Source organism: Bombina bombina, chromosome 1 (assembly GCF_027579735.1).
Source record: "Bombina bombina isolate aBomBom1 chromosome 1, aBomBom1.pri, whole genome shotgun sequence".
Classification (NCBI taxonomy): Eukaryota; Metazoa; Chordata; class Amphibia; order Anura; family Bombinatoridae; genus Bombina; species Bombina bombina.
The window spans coordinates 717,421,095-717,442,952 of NC_069499.1; the positions used below are offsets into that span (position 1 = coordinate 717,421,095).

The window sequence follows — 21,858 nt, forward strand, 5'->3', positions numbered from 1 at the left end:
TAATTTAATAGAGCTCATTATAACATGATGGACGTGCCCAAACCACAAGATAGGTCTTGTACTACGGTTGCCCCCTTGTCTATGTGAACCTGAACAGTTATACATGCTGCAGGGTGTGTAGGGAAGAACATGTATTGTGTCTCTGAATAGCCCATAAATATTGCTGTTGGACAGCACTAGTCTTGTTCCTCCCTGCACACCCTGCAGCATGTATAACTGTACAGGTTAACATAGACAAGGGGGCAACCCTGTCTTGTACCATCACAACCCCCATGTTGCATAAACTGCCAATCACCAGCTTGCGGCTCCTGAGTGAGACTTTACCACTGTGTATAAACCCTTTGCTGGGGTTAAAAGGGACATTAAACACACTCCCTAGAGAGGTCAAAAAGCAAATCCTGTAACCTGCGTTTTCTTCAAAATGCTATAAATTGTCTAAATCAGCTATTTGATTTACGGCATTTTAAAGAAAATCTAGGTTACAAGATTAACTTTTTGAAGTCTCTAGGGAGAAAAGAACAAGCACAATTTTTACACAAAAGCAACAGGTGTTAAATGGGATATAAAAGTGAACCACAAAAATGCTGTAATGTGTTGAAGCATTTTAATGCACTATTGTTTGCATATAATTATGTCATTAATCTCAATCTTTCTCATATTCGCTCCCAATATCAATTTTTTTTTAATTTGGTTGATGCTTTCAGCATGTTTTTCTAGTAATCACAATCCCAGTGGCATTTGATGATAAAAGGCACCAGTTGCTAATTCATTTTTACCTGAAAACCTCATAATGTGTTTGCATTAGTTAACTCATTCGCTCATTAAAGGGACACTGTAGTCAGAAATGAAATGGCAATCACACACGAGTATACATATAAATCAAGCATTTTCTAATGTGGATTCTGTATTAAATATGTACCGTTTTTAAAATATATATATATGTTTAAAATAATTAATTTTTCCAAACCAACTCCTTTGTCAGACTTTACGGATTCCCAATCCGAGCTGACAACTTCAGTTGTAAGATGGCGACATTAAGACGCATTGCGCATGCGCGAGTTAGCGCAACGTCATGCACATGCATTTTTTTTCAGGTTTGCTATGATGTTGGCTTGATTGTCGCAATATGCACATGCGATGGGAATTAGATGGTATTGCGCATGCGTTTAACACAGATAATTAATTTAAATGAGATGCAAAAACAAGAGATACAATTGGCGGTTTGGTTAGCCCTTTAGACGGCCCACATTTGTGGGCTGGATGATGTGATGTCATCGTAATAAAATAAAATATAATTTTATGGAAAAACGGAGCTTTATTTTAAACAATAAGAAGGTAAATTACATTGCTATAATAGTTTATATGCAAAATGTTTGTTCCGTTTTACATTAAAAACAAAAAAGTTAGTAATCCTTTAACTTGCCCAAAGTACTGGAGAATTTTTAGCATTTTTGCTATCACTCTGTTTAAACAGAAATAAAGACTTTTTTTTAAATTTACTAAGAAAACTTTATATATTTGTAAAGTAGACAACCCAAGGTATTGACCTAGGCCCAGATTTTAAATTCCTGACAGTGAAGGGGTTAATAAATTTGCCTGTAAGGTTAATTTTTGCTGCAGTGTAGGGATTACACTCCTATCTGATGCCTCCCACCATCTGATCCCTACCTGATCCCTCTCAAACAGTTATCTTCCCTCCCTCCACTGGTCACCACCATCTTAGTTACTGGCAGACAGTCTGGTTTATTTCTTAAAGTTTCTGTAGTGAAGGGTTCCCTTCTCACCCTCCCCCCTCAACAGCTCTCTTACCCTCCACCCTCCCTCTGTCCACTGCCATGTTAACAATTTATTACTTTTTTATTTTATTTTTATATATTTTTTAATATTTAAGAAATATTTATATGTTTCTATAGTGTAGCGTTCCCCCTCTAAGCGATTACTGCAGGGTCACACTTCCTCTCTCAATACATTAATTTTCTTTAGTGTAGGGCCCCATCCCTCATCTATACTGTCTAACACTTTTATTGTAGTGTAATGAACCCTGCGTCTCCCTCCTTTTCTGCTGGGCAAAATATATCACTTGCCAACAAACAATACAAAATGCCAAACAGTAATATCCTGATTGCCAAAAGAAATTAAAAAAAAAAAAAAGATTAAAGTACTGTAACTTTATGAAAATGTGAGTATGATATAAAAACATTTTAATAACATGACTGATAAATGACTTTTCTAAATATTTACTTCATGATTTCTGTTCTTTTTATGTGGCTATTAATCAGATAAACATATATAACTTTCTGAACCGCGCACTAACTAGTAACTAATAGAGATGAAGCAGGGTTTAATGAATCTAAACCAAATATTTTTATATGTACATCCAAAACAGTGTCCTTGGCTATTTCAGTGTGTATTGCCCATGAGCAAAAACATAATTTATGCTTACCTGATAAATTCCTTTCTCCTGTAGTGTAGTCAGTCCACGGGTCATCCATTACTTATGGGACATTAACTCCTCCCCAACAGGAAGTGCAAGAGGATCACCCAAGCAGAGCTGCCATATAGCTCCTCCCCTCTACGTCATACCCAGTCATTCGACCGAAAACCAAACGAGAAAGGAGAAACTATAGGGTGCAGTGGTGACTGGAGTATAATTTAAAATTTAGACCTGCCATAAAAAACAGGGCGGGCCGTGGACTGACTACACTACAGGAGAAAGGAATTTATCAGGTAAGCATAAATTATGTTTTCTCCTGTTAAGTGTAGTCAGTCCACGGGTCATCCATTACTTATGGGATACCAATACCAAAGCTAAAAGTACACGGATGACGGGAGGGACAGGCAGGATCTTTACACGGAAGGAACCACTGCCTGAAGAACCTTTCTCCCAAAAACAGCCTCAGAAGAAGCAAAAGTGTCAAATTTGTAAAATGTATGAAGAGAAGACCAAGTTGCAGCCTTGCAAATCTGTTCAACAGAAGCCTCATTCTTAAAGGCCCACGTGGAAGCCACAGCTCTAGTGGAATGAGCTGTAATTCTTTCAGGAGGCTGCTGTCCAGCAGTCTCATAGGCTAAACGTATTATGCTACGAAGCCAGAAAGAGAGGGAGGTAGCAGAAGCTTTCTGACCTCTCCTCTGTCCAGAATAAACGACAAACAGGGAAGAAGTTTGACGAAAATCTTTAGTTGCCTGTAAATAAAATTTTAGGGCACGGACTACGTCTAGATTGTGTAGAAGTCGTTCCTTCTTTGAAGAAGGGTTAGGACACAATGAAGGAACAACAATCTCTTGATTGATATTCCTATTAGTGACTACCTTAGGTAAGAACCCAGGTTTAGTACGCAGAACTACCTTGTCTGAATGAAAAATCAGATAAGGAGAATCACAATGTAAGGCCGATAACTCAGAGACTCTTCGAGCCGAGGAAATAGCCATTAAAAACAGAACTTTCCAAGATAACAGCTTGATATCAATGGAATGAAGGGGTTCAAACGGAACACCCTGTAAAACGTTAAGAACTAAGTTTAAGCTCCACGGTGGAGCAACAGTCTTAAACACAGGCTTAATCCTGGCCAAAGCCTGACAAAAGGCCTGAACGTCTGGAACTTCTGACAGACGTTTGTGCAAAAGGATTGACAGAGCTGAGATCTGTCCCTTTAAAGAACTAGCAGATAAACCCTTTTCTAAACCTTCTTGTAGAAAAGACAATATGCTAGGAATCCTAACCTTACTCCATGAGTAACTCTTGGATTCACACCAATGTAAGTATTTACGCCATATTTTATGGTAAATTTTCCTGGTAACAGGTTTCCTAGCCTGTATTAAGGTATCAATTACTGATTCCGAAAATCCACGCTTTGATAAAATCAAGCGTTCAATCTCCATGCAGTCAGCTTCAGAGAAATTAGATTTTGATGTTTGAAAGGACCCTGAATTAGAAGGTCCTGTCTCAGAGGCAGAGACCATGGTGGACAGGACGACATGTCCACTAGATCTGCATACCAGGTCCTGCGTGGCCACGCAGGCGCTATTAGAATCACTGATGCTCTCTCCTGTTTGATCCTGGCAATCAATCGAGGAAGCATCGGGAAGGGTGGAAACACATAAGCCATCTTGAAGTTCCAAGGTGCTGTCAGAGCATCTATCAGAACCGCTCCCGGGTCCCTGGACCTGGACCCGTAACGAGGAAGCTTGGCGTTCTGGCTAGACGCCATGAGATCCATATCTGGTTTGCCCCAATGCCGAAGTATTTGGGCAAAGACCTCCGGATGAAGTTCCCACTCCCCCGGATGAAAAGTCTGGCGACTTAGGAAATCCGCCTCCCAGTTCTCCACGCCTGGGATGTGGATCGCTGATAGGTGGCAAGAGTGAGACTCTGCCCAGAGAATTATCTTTGAGACTTCCATCATCGCTAGGGAACTCCTTGTCCATCCTTGATGGTTGATGTAAGCCACAGTCGTGATGTTGTCCGACTGAAATCTGATGAACCTCAGAGATGCTAGCTGAGGCCAAGCTAGAAGGGCATTGAAAACTGCTCTTAATTCCAGAATGTTTATGGGAAGGAGACTCTCCTCCTGAGTCCATGATCCCTGAGACTTCAGGGAATTACAGACAGCGCCCCAACCTAGCAGGCTGGCGTCTGTTGTTACAATCGTCCAATCTGGTCTGCTGAAGGGCATCCCTTTGGACAGGTGTGGCCGAGAGAGCCACCATAGAAGAGAATTTCTGGTCTCCTGATCCAGATTCAGCATAGGGGACAAATCTGAGTAATCCCCATTCCACTGACTTAGCATGCACAACTGCAGTGGTCTGAGATGCAGGCGTGCAAAGGGAACTATGTCCATTGCCGCTACCATTAAACCGATTACCTCCATGCATTGAGCCACTGACGGGTGTGGAATGGAATGAAGGACACGGCAAGCATTTAGGAGTTTTGTTAACCTGTCCTCTGTCAGGTAAATTTTAATTTCTACCGAATCTATAAGAGTCCCTAAGAAGGGAACTCTTGTGAGTGGCAATAGAGAACTCTTTCCTTCGTTCACCTTCCACCCATGTGACCTTAGAAATGCCAGTACTAACTCTGTATGAGACTTGGCAGCTTGGAAACTTGATGCTTGTATCAGAATGTCGTCTAGGTACGGAGCTACCGATATTCCTTGCGGTCTTAGTACCGCCAGAAGAGAACCCAGAACCTTTGTGAAGATTCTTGGAGCAGTAGCTAACCCGAAGGGAAGAGCTACAAACTGGTAATGCCTGTCTAGAAAGGCAAACCTTAGATACCGGTAATGATCCTTGTGAATCGGTATGTGAAGGTACGCATCCTTTAAATCCACTGTGGTCATGTACTGACCCTTTTGGATCATGGGTAAGATTGTCCGAATAGTTTCCATTTTGAACGATGGAACTCTTAGGAATTTGTTTAGGATCTTTAAGTCCAAGATTGGTCTGAAGGTTCCTTCTTTCTTGGGAACCACAAACAGATTTGAGTAAAACCCTTGTCCGTGTTCTGACCGCGGAACCGGGTGAATCACTCCCATTAGTAAAAGATCTTGTACACAGCGTAGAAACGCCTCTTTCTTTATCTGGTTTGTTGACAACCTTGAAAGATGAAATCTCCCTTTTGGAGGAGAAGCTTTGAAGTCCAGAAGATATCCCTGAGATATGATCTCTAACGCCCAGGGATCCTGGACATCTCTTGCCCAAGCCTGGGCGAAGAGTGAAAGTCTGCCCCCCACTAGATCCGTTTCCGGATCGGGGGCCCTCACTTCATGCTGTCTTAGGGGCAGCAGCAGGTTTTCTGGCCTGCTTGCCCTTGTTCCAGGTCTGGTTAGGTTTCCAGCCCTGTCTGTAGCGAGCAACAGTTCCTTCCTGTTTTGGAGCGGAGGAAGTTGATGCTGCTCCTGCCTTGAAGTTGCGAAAGGCACGAAAATTAGACTGTCTAGCCCTTGGTTTGGCTCTGTCTTGAGGTAGGGCATGTCCCTTACCTCCAGTAATGTCAGCGATAATTTCTTTCAAACCGGGCCCGAATAAGGTCTGCCCCTTGAAAGGTATGTTAAGCAATTTAGATTTAGAAGTCACATCAGCTGACCAGGATTTAAGCCACAGCGCTCTGCGCGCCTGAATGGCGAATCCGGAGTTCTTAGCCGTAAGTTTAGTTAAATGTACTACGGCATCAGAAATAAATGAATTAGCTAGCTTAAGGACTCTAAGCTTGTCTGTAATCTCATCCAATGTAGCTGAGCTAATGGTCTCTTCCAGAGACTCAAACCAGAATGCCGCCGCAGCCGTGACAGGCGCAATGCACGCAAGGGGTTGCAATATAAAACCTTGTTGAACAAACATTTTCTTAAGGTAACCCTCTTACTTTTTATCCATTGGATCTGAAAAAGCACAGCTATCCTCCACCGGGATAGTGGTACGCTTAGCTAAAGTAGAAACTGCTCCCTCCACCTTAGGGACCGTCTGCCATAAGTCCCGTGTGGTGGCGTCTATTGGAAACATTTTTCTAAATATAGAAGGGGGTGAGAAAGGCACACCGGGTCTATCCCACTCCTTGTTAACAATTTCTGTAAGCCTTTTAGGTATAGGAAAAACGTCAGTACACGTCGGTACCGCAAAATATTTATCCAGCCTACATATTTTCTCTGGGATTGCAACCGTGTTACAATCATTCAAAGCCGCTAATACCTCCCCTAGTAACACGCGGAGGTTCTCAAGCTTAAATTTAAAATTTGAAATGTCTGAATCCAGTTTATTTGGATCAGATCCGTCACCCACAGAATGAAGCTCTCCGTCTTCATGTTCTGCAAATTGTGACGCAGTATCAGACATGGCCCTAGTATTTTCAGCGCACTCTGTTCTCACTCCAGAGTGGTCGCGTTTACCCCTAAGTTCTGGCAATTTAGATAAAACTTCAGTCATAACATTAGCCATGTCTTGCAAGGTGATTTGTAATGGCCGCCCTGATGTACTTGGCGTCACAATATCACGCACCTCCTGAGCGGGAGATGCAGGTACTGACACGTGAGGAGAGTTAGTCGGCATAACTTCCCCCTCGTTGTCTGGTGAAATTTTCCTTACATGTACAGATTGGCTTTTACTTAAAGTAGCATCAATGCAATTAGTACACAAATTTCTATTGGGCTCCACATTGGCCTTTGAACATATTGCACAAAGAGATTCCTCTGTGTCAGACATGTTTAAACAAACTAGCAATTAAACAGCAAGCTTGGAAATACTTTTCAAATAAATTTACAAGCAATATAAAAAACGTTACTGTGCCTTTAAGAAGCACACAAAAAAACTGTCACAGTTGAAATAACATGAACCGGATAAGTTATAGAAACCAAATTTTCACATTAAATTTATTAATTTAGCAAAGGATTGCACCCACTAGCAAATGGATGATTAACCCCTTAATACCAAAAAAAACGGATAACAATAAAATATATACGTTTTTATCACAGTCAAAGCACAGTCTCACAGGTCTGCTGTGAGTGATTACCTCCCTCAAAACTAGTTTTGGAGACCCCTGAGCTCTCTAGAGACGTCCTGGATCATGCAGGGAGAACAGGAAGACTTGTGACTGAATTTTTACTGCGCAGTAAAAGCGCCAAAATAGGCCCCTCCCACTCATACTACAACAGTGGGGAAGCTCAGTAAACTGATTTTATTCAAAACAAACGACAGCCATGTGGAAAATAATGCCCAAATAAATTTTCACCAAGTACCTCAGAGAAAAAACGATTAACATGCCAGTAAACGTTTAAAATATAAATATATGAGATGTTAATAAAAAGCCTGTTGCTAGTCGCTTTCACTGCAGAGAGGCTATAAGTTATATATATACAGTATTTTCTTAGTGAAGTGCCATTCCCCAGAAATACTTCAGTGCAAGCATACACACATATCAGCCTGATACCAGTTACTACTACTGCATTTAAGGCTGTACTTACATTACACCGGTATTAGCAGTATTTTCTCAGTCAATTCCATTCCTTAGAAAATAATATACTGCAACATACCTCCTTGCAGGTGAACCCTGCCCGCTGTCCCCTGTTCTGAAGTTACCTCGCTCCTCAGAATGGCCGAGAACAGCAAATGGATCTTAGTTACGTCCGCTAAGATCATACACAACTCAGGCAGATTCTTCTTCTAATGCTGCCTGAGAAAAAACAACACACTCCGGTGCTGTTTAAAATAACAAACTTTTGATTGAAGAAATAAAAACTAATTTTAATAACCACAGTCCTCTCACACATCCTATCTATTAGTTAGGTGCAAGAGAATGACTGGGTATGACGTAGAGGGGAGGAGCTATATGGCAGCTCTGCTTGGGTGATCCTCTTGCACTTCCTGTTGGGGAGGAGTTAATGTCCCATAAGTAATGGATGACCCGTGGACTGACTACACTTAACAGGAGAAATAATTGTTTAATTCCAAAACATCTTGGTATACTCGCAAATGTGTTGTAACAATCATTTTGACATTTTATCAAGCAATGCATCTGTATGTCCAAAAATACGTTTGTAGGTCAGAGAAACAGTGATTGAGAAACAAATATAAAGACAAGGATCGTGATTGGCTTAAACTAAAAACTCAAAAATATTGGATGGCAGATTATGATTGACCTTGATGAACACATCTGGAGAGCCACTGACCAAAAGGGATATGTGCACAGTAACCAATAACCAGCTAATTCGCAGAAGTGCATTGCTGCTCCTAAACTACCTAGAAATGCTTTTCAACAAAGGACACCAAGAAAACAAGTACATTAACATAAGTACATTGAAAAGTCTCTTAAAATTAAATGCTCTATTTGTATAATGAAAGATTAATTTTGACTTTTCAAAGTTTAAATGTATGCAATAATATAATTGACAAACATCTTATTTCCCACAAACTCACAACGTGTATAGTACTTGTGCTTGGTAGCAAATATACAAATGCTAATGAGGAGCATCCGCTATAACTTTTTTTTTTACCTTATCCACTTTAATGACTGAATGGGGAAAAGAAAGTCAGGCTTGAACAATATCTAGTACTGGGACATTATTTACCAAAATCCATAAGCTTATGTTCTCCCTATACCATTTAATGTTTGTGCTATAATTACTAGCTCCAATTACATTAAGACAGCGAATAGCAGAGGCCACATGCATAGCCTGAATTAAATCCATTCTCATTGCCAGTATAACAACCTACATCAAATGAGCAAACTGCCTTCAAATTGAGCACATGGTCTCAGGGGCGCTTGCAAAGCAAACAGCATCAAAGATCCCACTTTAATTTGATTGAATTTGTCTTATCAGCAGAAACTGGGCCAGTTTTAACCAACATAACAGGAAGGCTTCACAGTTTAAGTCTGTTGGGATTTAGTGTACTTATTGCAAGAAGGGCTGAGCTCATTATATTTTAAGCCGTGAATGACGTGATCCCAAAGGTTAATGAAAAAGGGACAAAAGTAATGTGTATTCAAGAAAAAAGGACAGAAGCAGGTCAACGTTGGTCGAATATATTTAATCTTCAAAAGGGATGCACCTGAAGAAATCTGTGATAAAATGCAAAGTGTTGCACCTGATATCATGCAGTCACTTTAACATATTTTAGATAAGTACTTCCTGATCTATTACATTTAGTCTTCATTTGAAAAGGCACAGTGATATCTCTACTGGAAGTCAACAGATATTGTCAAATTTGTAAGTTTTATTCAACTCAACTCTCTACAACATTCTACAACTGAAAGCAATGACACACCAAGGGACTACTGGGTGTGGTAGCTTCTGATTTACCACAAGTAAATCCAGTCCTGACAGTACATACACATTATCACCAAATATCTGTTAGTTTTAGATGCAGTACTTAAGTACTTTCCAATGATGCAGTGAAGTTATCAGGTGGATTTGATTTAAATCATTAATCAGTAAGAATGAATTTAAATCATGGTTCGCTACATAAATACTCATTCTTGCTTGTGGTTATTTTTTTTTAATCCAAAAACCTGAAACATCATACCATGACTATGTTAACTGAGACATTCTGATGTCATCAAAAAGGGACAAAATAAATTCACATTTTGTGATGTCATCAAGGTAGGACAAAATAAAATTATAAAATCACACAGTGCAAGGTCATCAAGATAGGACAAAACAAAATCACACAATCCTTTGCTGGTGGCTCTTACCTCACAGATGTCTTTCAAGTGCTTAATATAGTGTCGCTCAGTGCTCATGATTTCATTAATTACATTAGCTCTCATCTGATCCCTGTTCTGAAGGGTCCTGCCAATACATAGGCAGTCCGAGCTCGGGTCCAAGTGCCCATTTTGCACTTCGCTGGGACCTTCTTCCACTCCATCTTCTTGGTTTACCCATAGCTGTGGAAGAAATGAAAAAATGCATCAGTAAAGAATAACATTCAGAACATTGTAGGTAGATTGTGTGTTACATAGGTATGAACAGCATATCATCAAAGATTCTAAATGACCATTTTATATGACTAATATTACATACATTTTCCCATTTTTGGTAAGCAGTTTAATCGCTCACATTTCTGAAATGGCACAGTCATTGCTGAAAAGGAATAGAGGACCATACATGAAAAGGAAGTAAGATCAGAACATATAGAAAAACTAAGCAATCATTTAGTCTGAAGTCTAGAATTGTGAGAACACAGATTCCTAGAGGCTGGCAACAGATAAACCATGTTTGAGATATATCTGTCCAAAAAAGGGTTAACTTAGTGAATCCTACAGAAACCAGTGCCTCTCCAGAATGAGGAAAAGCAGATTCCAAGCTGACAGTAACACATGGACACTTCTGCATAACTAAGTAGATTTATTCTTACATTATTTGCACACAGTTTTACTAGTTGTTTATGGTCTAGGTGACCGCATTAACATTTCTTCCTTTTGTTCCCTACTATATGACAAACGTGATTTAAAATAAATAATTGCAAAATTATATAAAGTCTGAATTGTTATATTCTTTAGTCCCACGTACCAATCGAGTTTCTCTTATTAGAGTAACATGTTTTTTTGTACAACCTGTAGACAAGGTATCTAAATATATCATTAGTTTAAATTATAACAAATACTTATGATACATTAAAAAATCAAAGTGTAGTTTTCTAATTATGTTGTGAATATTCTATTCACATGTTGCCTTATTCTAACGTATCATATATATGTTATTTTTTATATTGCTTAAAGGGATATAAGGATGCAAATAAAAATGCTTTAATATGCACATTTTCTTGTATAATAACTGTGTGTTTAATACCTGAAAGTGATTAACCCATTAACTGCTGAGCCATGTTCACCCCTCTGCTGAGCAGTTTAAGAGTTTTTAGAGGCTGTTCACAATTAAAGGGACACTAGGCACATTTCATGCACCTCCCTCTAATCAAGGGTGCTGTCATTATGGAACCTAGGCTACGCTGAAGGAGAGTTACTGCACATGGGCAAACAGGTCAGCACTGGAATGTAGTGCAAGACAGATTTCAAAATAGCAGCACTTATGACTAGAGGGAGGCGGAAAATAGCTTCAATGCTAAGCTTATAAAATATATTTAGTGTTTAATATCCCTTTAAGCCCTATCATATGCCATTTTTACATTTGGTATTATTATTATTTTTTTAAGTATGCTTTTACTTCACATCCCCAAGATACACACCGTTTCAAAGAGCAGGCCACCTTGTAAGTAGGGGTAAGTCTGGGGTTGGGGTAGGGGGCAAGACAACATATTTTTATCATCTGCACTAAAGACTGTCGTCATTATCCACAATTAAAAGGTTTAGCACATGGGGTATATGTATGTAATTTATACAGAAAATCACCATTAAAGTCTAGGGGGATTTTCGTAGATAAATCAGTTGATTTATTTTTCTAAAGGATCATAATGGACTGCTCCCAAGTATCAGTGCACTACTGGGACCTAGCTGAACATATATAGTGAGAAAATGACAAGAGACACATTTGTGTAATCATCATCAGCTAGCTCCCACTAGTGTAGGATATGTAAATATTATTTTTCAACAGAGGAAACCAAGAAAACTAAGTCAATTTAAGTAACCGCCACCTTGACCATTCTTCTTCACTAAGTTTTTTATTAGAGCTTTGTTTATTTTAGATATTTAAAGGAAAATAAAAATTAAGAAGGTAACCAGATAGCTTTTATGTCAAAGTAAATGTTAGTGTAAACTTTATATAGCTGGGGTTTCCTTCCTTTTTGAGACAAGCACATCATACATTGGTCATTTTAAGAAACCTTAATTCTCCATTCCTATAAATGGTGACATTTCTGCAGGCCTGTGTGCAAAAGATAATAAACATAGGATGGAAAAAGAGATTGATAATGATGTGTGTGTATATTTAAAATGACTGTACATAACCATGTTGCATTAGTTCTTTTTGCATATATTTATTAATTGTCCTCTGTCCTGCTTACAAACACTGCAGTGTCTTTCACAAATAATTCAGCACTCTAATGAGCAGAAATACTCCTAATGAGAAGATTTGAATATTCTGTGGTCACGACGCAAGTAGGAAACAATCATACTCATTTAATCCAGCACAAGACCCAATCTGAGATGTGTGTACGTCAGCAATTCTTCTCAGCCCACTCACCGGGTACAATAGATCAGCCAGGCAATGCTGGACCATGAGGCAATCACATGATTCAAATGTTAAAATTCAGGGTCAAGAGGCAACTTTAGCAGCATAAGATGCAGAAACATTAAATTAAATGTAAATTATTCACACTGAAAAAAAGCAACTCCAAACCAAATTTTCCCAACTATAATAAAGGAGGAAAACAGCTCTAACAATACACGTTAAATGTAATTATTAAGAACAACTCACACTTTCAAGGTCAAGCTCTTACTCCCAAAAATAATCCACTTTTATATAGATTAAAAAAAAGATTATTTACAGATTTATAGCCAAGCAGGGCCAAAATAAATGGATAATTAAAATTGAAGATACATTGTCACACCCTATAAAAGCCCATGTTTATAAGATTGATTTTAGTTGTGTAGAGGAAAAGGCAGACTAGAGCACCTAGAAAGTCTATCTATCCATTATCTATCTATCTGTCTATTTGTCGATCTATCATCTATCTATTTTATCTATCATTTATTATATCTATCATCTATCCACACACACTCTCACACAACACACATTTAACACTATATAAATCACACACAGACATTTTAATCTAACACATATACTATATAGTAAAGTAGGGAAAGGGGGTTAAAAAGAAAGCGAGGGGGGTAGTAATTGAGTGATAAAAGGAGAGACAGGCAGAATGATGGAGGGAGTGACAGCATGAGACAGAAGTGAGTGATGATAAGAGAGAGAAGTGAATAAGAGAACAGCTTGAGGAGAAGAAGTAGTGAGATTATACAGAGAGTGAGTGATCAAGAAGAGAAAGTCACAGACAGGAAGCACTGGTGAGAGTGTGACCCAAATATATGCAGTTTTAGAATGGAAACTATGATCTTAAAGGGACACTGAACCCAATGTTTTTCTTTCATGATTCAGATAGAGCAGGCAATTTTAAGCAACTTTCTAATTTACTCCTATTATCTTTTTTTCTTTGTTATCTTGCTATCTTTATTTGAAAAAGAAGGCATCTAAGCTATTTTTTTTATCAGAACCCTGGATATCACTTGTTTATTGGTCGGTTAAATTAATCCATCAATCAGCAAGGACAACCCAGGTTGTTCACCAAAACAAACGTACATTCTTGCTTTTCAAATAAAGATACCAAGAGAATGAAGAAAATTTGATAATAGGAGTAAATTTGAAAGTTGCTTACAATTGCATGCTCTATCTGAATCGCAAAAGAAAAAATTTGGGTTCAGTGTCCCTTTAATAATTAAATGAGAAATACCAGTTTAGTTTGTAAATATAGTGGTAATCTTAATAATGTGCGTATGTTTGATAAATATGTATATTATCCTGCTTTGTAAGAAGACTAAAAGAAGCACGTCTTTAAAATAAACGGCTAGATAACAAGTTTTGCGTTAGAGGCTGTGCAGTGCTAACAAGCAGTTTATGCTCACCGCTCACTTACAGACAGCGCTGGTATTACAGGTTGTTACAAACCCGGCGTTAGCCGCAGAAAAGTGAGCGGACAGTAAAATTTTGCTCCACATCTCACCTCAATACCAGTGCTGCTTACGTTAGCGGTGAGCTGGCTAAACGTGCTCGTGCACGATTTCCCCATAGGAATCAATGGGGCAGAGCCGGCTGAAAAAAACCTAACACCTGCAAAAAAGCAGAGTTTAGCTTCTAACGCAGCCCCATTGATTCCTATGGGGAAATACATTTTATGTATACACCTAACATGAACCCCAAGTCTAAACACCCCTAATCTTACACTTATTAACCCCTAATCTGCCGTCCCCGCTATAGCTGACACCTACATTATACTTATTAACCCCTAATCTGCCGCTCTGGACACCGCCGCCACCTACATTATAGTTATGAACCCCTAATCTGCCGCCCCCAATGTCGCCGTCACCTAACTACACTTATTAACCCCTAATCTGCCGCCCCCAATGTCGCCGCCACTATATTAAAGTTATTAACCCCTAAATCTAAGTCTAACCCTAACACCCCCCTAACTTAAATATAATTTAAATAAATCTAAATAAAATAACTAAAATTAACTAAATTATTCCTATTTAAAACTAAATACTTACCTATAGAATAAACCCTAAACTAGCAACAATATAACTAATAGTTATATTGTAGCTAGCTTAGGATTTATTTTTATTTTACAGGCAACTTTGTATTTATTTTAACTAGGTAGAATAGTTATTAAAAAGTTATTAACTATTTAATAGCTACCTAGTTAAAATAAAGACACATTTACCTGTAAAATAAAACCTAACCTAAGTTACAATTACACCTAACACTACACTATAATTAAAGGGACATTCTAGCCAAAAACTTTCTTTCATGCTTTAGAAAGAGCATGCTATTTTAAACAGTTTTCTAATTTACTTCTGTTATTTAATTTGCTTCATTCTCGTGATATACTTGGTTGAAAAGCATATCTAGATATGCTCAGTATCTGCTTATTGGTGGCTGCACATAGATGCCTCTTGTTATTGGCTCTCCCATATTCATTGCTATTTCTTCAACAAGCGATATCTAAAGAATGAAGCAAATTAGATAATAGAAGTAAATTGGAATGTTGTTTTAAATTGTACTCTCTATCTGAATCATGAAATAAATATTTTTGGTTTCATGGCCCTTTAAATTAATTCCCTAAATTAACTACAATTATCTAAAGTACGAAAAAAACACTAAATTACAGAAAATTATAAAATAATTACAGTTTTTTTAAACTAATTACACCTAATCTAATCCCCCTAATAAAATAAAAAAGCCCCCCAAAATAATAAAAATCCATACCCTATACTAAATTACAAATAGCCCTTAAAAGGGCCTTTTGCGGGGCAATGCCCCAAAGTAATCAGCTATTTTACCTGTAAAAAAAAGTACAATACCCCCCCCAACATTAAAACCCACCACCCACACACCCAACCCTACTCTAAAACCCCCCCAACCCCCCCTTAATAAAACCTAACACTAACCCTTTGAAGATCACCCTACCTTGAGAATTCTTCACCCAACCGGGCCGAAGTCCTCAACGAAGCCGGGCGAAGTGGTCCTCCAGACGGGCAGAAGTCTTCATCCAAGCCGGGAAGAGGTCCTCAAGATGGGCAGAAGTCTTCATCCAGGCGGCATCTTCTATCTTCATCCATCCGGCGCTGAGCGGGTCCTTCTTCAAGACATCCGACGCGGAGCATCCTCTTCTGTCTTCATCCGACGACCGAATGAAGGTTCCTTTAAATGACGTCATCCAAGATGGCGTCTCTTCAATTCCGATTGGCTGATAGAATTCTATCAGCCAATCGGAATTAAGGTAGAAAAAACAGCCAATAGGATTGAAGTTCAATCCTATTGGCTGATCAATAGGATTTTTTCTACCTTAATTCCCATTGGCTGATAGAATTCTATCAGCCAATCGGAATTGAAGGGACGCCATCGTGGATGACGTAATTTAAAGGAACCTTCATTCAGTCATCGGATGAAGACAGAAGAGGATGCTCCGCGACGGATATCTTGAAGACATGTTCCCCGTCGGATGTCTGCCCGTCTGGAGGACCTCTTCTTCCCGGCTAGGATGAAGACTTCTGCCCGTCTGGAGGACCACTTCGTCCCGGCTTCGTTGAAGACTTCGGCCCGGTTGGGTGAAGACTTCTCAAGGTAGGGTGATCTTCAAGGGGTTAGTGTTAGGTTTTATTAAGGGGGGATTGGTTGGGTTTTAGAGTAGGGTTGGGTGTGTGGGTGGTGGGTTTTAATGGGGTTTTTTTACAGGTAAAAGAGCTGATTACTTTGGGGCAATGCCCCGCAAAAGGCCCTTTAGAGGGCTATTTGTAATTTAGTATAGGGTAGGGATTTTTATTATTTTGGGGGGCTTTTTTTATTTTATTAGGGGGGATTAAATTAGGTGTAATTAGTTTAAAAAAACGAATTATTTTCTGTAATTTAGTGTTTGTTTTTTTTGTACTTTAGATAATTGTATTTAATTGTATTTCATTGTAGTTAATTTAGGGAATTAATTTAATTGTAGTGTAGTGTTAGGTGTAATTGTAACTTAGTTTAGGTTTTATTTTACAGGTAAATTTGTCTTTATTTTAACTAGGTAGTATTAAATAGTTACTAACTATTTAATAACTATTGTACCTAGTTAAAATAAATACAACGTTGCCTTTAAAATAAAAATAAAAACTAAGCTAGATACAATGTAACTATAAGTTATATTGTAGCTAGCTTAGGGTTTATTTTATAGGTAAGTATTTAGTTTTAAATAGGAATAATTTAGTCAATTGTAGTTATTTTATTTAGATTTATTTAAATTATATTAAGTTAGGGGGTTGTTAGGGTTAGACTTAGATTTAGGGGTTAATAAATTTAATACAGTGTCAGCGACGTTGGGGGCGGCAGATTAGGGGTTAATAAATGTAGGTAGCTGTCGGCGATGTTAGGGACGGCAGATTAGGGGTTAATAACATTTAACTAGTGTTTGTGATGTGGGAGTGCGGCGGTTTAGGGGATAATATATTTATTATAGTGGCGGTGATGTCCGGTTCAGCAGATTAGGGGTTAAATTTTTTATTTTAGTGTTTGCGATGTGGGGGGGGGGCCTCGGTTTACGGGTTAATAGGTAGTTTATGGGTGTTAGTGTACTTTTTAGCACTTTAGTTAAGAGTTTTATGCTACGGCGTTAGACCATAAAACTCTTAACTACTGACTTTTAAATGCGGTACCAGGCTTGACAGGAGAGGGTCTACCGCTCACTTTTGGAAGACTCGTAATACTGGCGCTATGCAAGTCCCATTGAAAATATAGGATATGCAATTGACGTAAGTGGATTTGCGGTATTTTCGAGTCTGGCCGAATAAGTGAGCGGTGAGCCTGTCATTTCAAGACTCGTAATACCAGCGGGCGTTAAAAAGCAGCGTTGGGACCTCTCAACGCTGCTTTTTAAGGCTAACGCAAGACTCGTAATCTAGCCGAAAGTTTTTCTACAAATAAAAAAATAATAATTAGGGTAGGGTAATCAAAAAAAATCTCAAAACATAGTATTTATGGACATATGGGGAGTGACAGTACAACAATTGGGTTAGAATTAACCATGTACAATGAGTGGCAAGCAAATTTAATTTTGAAGTATAATGTAAATATAAATATTTTATAAAATACACAAGCTTAACATTATACATCAATACAAGTATAATCTGTTTTTTAACATATTTCAAATAACTATTTCTCTTACACATCATAAAAAATAAACACCTAGATTTTGAGTTCTGCGGTAGCCGTCAAAAGCAGCGTTAAGGGCTCCTAACGCTGCTTTTGGCTGCCCGCTGGTATTTAGAGTCAGGCAGGAAAGGGTCTAATGCTCACTTTCAAGCTGCAACTTTTCCATACCGCAGATCCCCTTACACCAATTGCGTATCCTATGTTTTCAATGGGATCTTCCTAACGCCGGTTTTTAGAGTCTTGGCTGAAGTGAGCAGTAGACCCTCTACCGACAAGACTCCAGCCGCAGAAAAAAGTCAGTAGTTAAGAGCTTTCTGGGCTAATGCCGGTTTATAAAGCTCTTAACTACTGTGCTCTAAAGTACACTAACACCCATAAACTACCTATGTACCCCTAAACCGAGGTCCCCCCACATCGCCGCCACTATAATACATTTTTTTAACCCCTAATCTGCCGACCGCACACCGCCGCCACCTACATTATCCCTATGAACCCCTAATCTGCTGGCCCTAACATCGCAGACACCTACATAATATTTATTAACCCCTAATCTGCCCCCCCCCCCAACGTCGCCGCTACCTACCTACCTACACTTATTAACCCCTAATCTGCTGACCGGACCTCGCCGCTACTCTAATAAATGTATTAACCCCTAAACCGCCGCACTCCCGCCTCGCAAACCCTAGAATAAATTGTATTAACCCCTAATCTGCCCTCCCTAAAATCACTGCCACCTAACTTCAAGTATTAACCCCTAATCTACCGACCGGACCTCGCCGCTACTATAATAAATGTATTAACCCCTAAAGCTAAATCTAACCCTAACACACCCTAAGTTAAATATAATTTTAATCTAACAAAATAAATTAAATATTATTAACTAAAGTCTTCATATTTAAAACTAAATACTTACCTGTAAAATAAACCCTAATATAGCTACAATATAACGAATAAATATATTGTATCTATTTTAGGGTTTATATTTATTTTACAGGCAACTTTGTATTTATTTTAACTAGGTACAATAGCTATTATATAGTTAATAACTATTTAATAGCTACCTAGTTAAAATAATTACCAAATTACCAATTAAACCTAACACTACACTATCAATAAATAAATTAAATTAACTGCAAGTACCTACAATTACCTACAATTAAATAAACTAAACTAAATTACCAAAAAAAACAAACACTAAATTACAAAAAATAAAAAAAGATTATAAGAATTTTAAGCTAATTACACCTACTCTAAGCCCCCTAATGCCCCCCCAAAATAAAAAATTTCCCCACCCTAATCTAAATTACAAAAGTTAACAGCTCTATTACCAGCCCTTAAAAGGGCTTTTTGCGGGGCATGCCCCAAAGAAATAAGCTCTTTTGCCTGTAAAAAAAACCCACAATACCACCCCCCAACATTACAACCCACCACCCACATACCCCTACTCTAACCCAAACCCCCCTTAAATAAACCTAACACTACCCCCCATGAAGATCTCCCTACCTTGAGTCGTGTTCACCCAGCCGGGCACCGATGGACCAAAAGAGGACATCCGGAGCGGCAGAAGTCTTCATCCTATCCGGGCAGAAGAGGACATCCGGACCGGCAGACATTTTCATCCAAGCGGCATCTTCTATCTTCATCCATCCGACGAGGAGCGGCTCAATCTTCAAGACCTCTAGCGCGGAACATCCTCTTCCTTCCGACGACTACCGACGAATGAAGGTTCCTTTAAGTGACGTCATCCAAGATGGCGTCCCTCGAATTCCGATTGGCTGATAGGATTCTATCAGCCAATCGGAATTAAGGTAAGAAAATCTGATTGGCTGATTGAATCTGATCGGAACAGCCAATAGAATGCAAGCTCAATCTGATTGGCTGATTGGATTGGATCAGCCAATCCGATTGAACTTGAATCTGATTGGCTGATTCAATCAGCCAATCAGATTTTCTTACCTTAATTCCGATTGGCTGTCATCCAATCGGAATTCGAGGGACGCCATCTTGGATGACGTCACTTAAAGGAACCTTCATTCGTCGGTAGTCGTCGGAAGGAAGAGGATGTTCCACGCCGGAGGTCTTGAAGATGGAGCCGCTCATCGTCGGATGGATAAAGATAGAAGATGCCTCTTGGATGAAGATGTCTGCCGGTCCGGATGTCCTCTTCTGCCCGGATAGGATGAAGACTTCTGCCGCTCTGGATGTCCTCTTTTGGTCCATCGGTGCCCGGCTGGGTGAACACGACTCAAGGTAGGGATATCTTCAGTGGGGTAGTTTTAGGTTTATTTAAGGGGGGTTTGGGTTAGAGTAGGGGTATGTGGGTGGTGGGTTGTAATGTTGGGGGGTGGTATTGTGTTTTTTTTTTACAGGCAAAAACATAATTTATGCTTACCTGATAAATTCCTTTCTTCTGTTGTGTGATCAGTCCACGGGTCATCATTACTTCTGGGATATAACTCCTCCCCAACAGGAAATGCAAGAGGATTCACCCAGCAGAGCTGCACATAGCCCCCCCCCTCTACGTCACTCCCAGTCATTCGACCAAGAATCAACGAGAAAGGAGAAACCAAAGGTGAAGTGGTGACTGGAGTATAATTTAAAAAATATCTACCTGCCTTAAAAAACAGGGCGGGCCGTGGACTGATCACACAACAGAAGAAAGGAATTTATCAGGTAAGCATAAATTATGTTTTCTTCTGTTATGTGTGATCAGTCCACGGGTCATCATTACTTCTGGGATACCAATACCAAAGCAAAAGTACACGGATGACGGGAGGGATAGGCAGGCTCATTATACAGAAGGAACCACTGCCTGAAGAACCTTTCTCCCAAAAATAGCCTCCGAAGAAGCAAAAGTGTCAAATTTGTAAAATTTGGAAAAAGTATGAAGCGAAGACCAAGTTGCAGCCTTGCAAATCTGTTCAACAGAGGCCTCATTCTTAAAGGCCCAAGTGGAAGCCACAGCTCTAGTAGAATGAGCTGTAATTCTTTCAGGAGGCTGCTGTCCAGCAGTCTCATAGGCTAAACGAATTATGCTATGAAGCCAGAAGGAGAGAGAGGTAGCCGAAGCCTTATGACCTCTCCTCTGACCAGAGTACACGACAAACAGGGAAGACGTTTGTCGAAAATCCTTCGTTGCCTGCAAGTAGAACTTGAGGGCACGAACTACATCCAGATTGTGTAGAAGACGTTCCTTCTTTGAAGAAGGATTCGGGCACAGGGAAGGAACCACGATCTCTTGATTGATGTTCCTGTTAGTGACTACCTTAGGTAAGAACCCAGGTTTAGTACGCAGAACTACCTTATCTGAATGAAAAATCAAATAAGGAGAATCACAATGTAAAGCTGATAACTCAGAGACTCTCCGAGCCGAAGAAATAGCCATTAAAAATAACACTTTCCAAGATAAAAACTTTATATCAATGGAATGAAGGGGTTCAAACGGAACTCCTTGTAGAACGTTAAGAACAAGGTTTAAACTCCATGGCGGAGCAACAGTTTTAAACACAGGCTTGATTCTAGCTAAAGCCTGACAAAAGGCCTGGACGTCTGGATTTTCTGACAGACGCCTGTGCAACAAGATGGACAGAGCTGAGATCTGTCCCTTTAATGAACTAGCCGATAAACCCTTTTCTAAACCTTCTTGTAGAAAAGACAATATCCTAGGAATCCTAACCTTACTCCAGGAGTAACCTTTGGATTCGCACCAGTATAGGTATTTACGCCATATCTTATGGTAAATCCTTCTGGTAACAGGCTTCCTAGCCTGTATCAGGGTATCAATAACCGACTCAGAAAAACCACGTTTTGATAAAATCAAGCGTTCAATTTCCAAGCAGTCAGCTTCAGAGAAGTTAGATTTTGATGTTTGAATGGACCCTGTATCAGAAGGTCCTGTCTTAGAGGTAGAGACCAAGGCGGACAGGATGACATGTCCACTAGATCTGCATACCAAGTCCTGCGTGGCCATGCAGGCGCTATTAGAATCACTGATGCTCTCTCCTGTTTGATTTTG

At 39.3% G+C, this 21,858-nt stretch overlaps 1 protein-coding gene across 1 annotated transcript in view; it reads right to left on the reverse strand.

The window, feature by feature from the left end:
- The window catches only part of ARHGEF9 (Cdc42 guanine nucleotide exchange factor 9), a 916,750-nt gene that overhangs the window by 218,812 nt on the left and 676,080 nt on the right, over nt 1–21,858 (reverse strand). Inside the window, exon 7 of the mRNA XM_053699217.1 lies at nt 10,181–10,372. Coding sequence (XP_053555192.1) covers nt 10,181–10,372 — 192 coding nt within the window. The remainder of the gene's footprint in view (nt 1–10,180; nt 10,373–21,858) is intronic.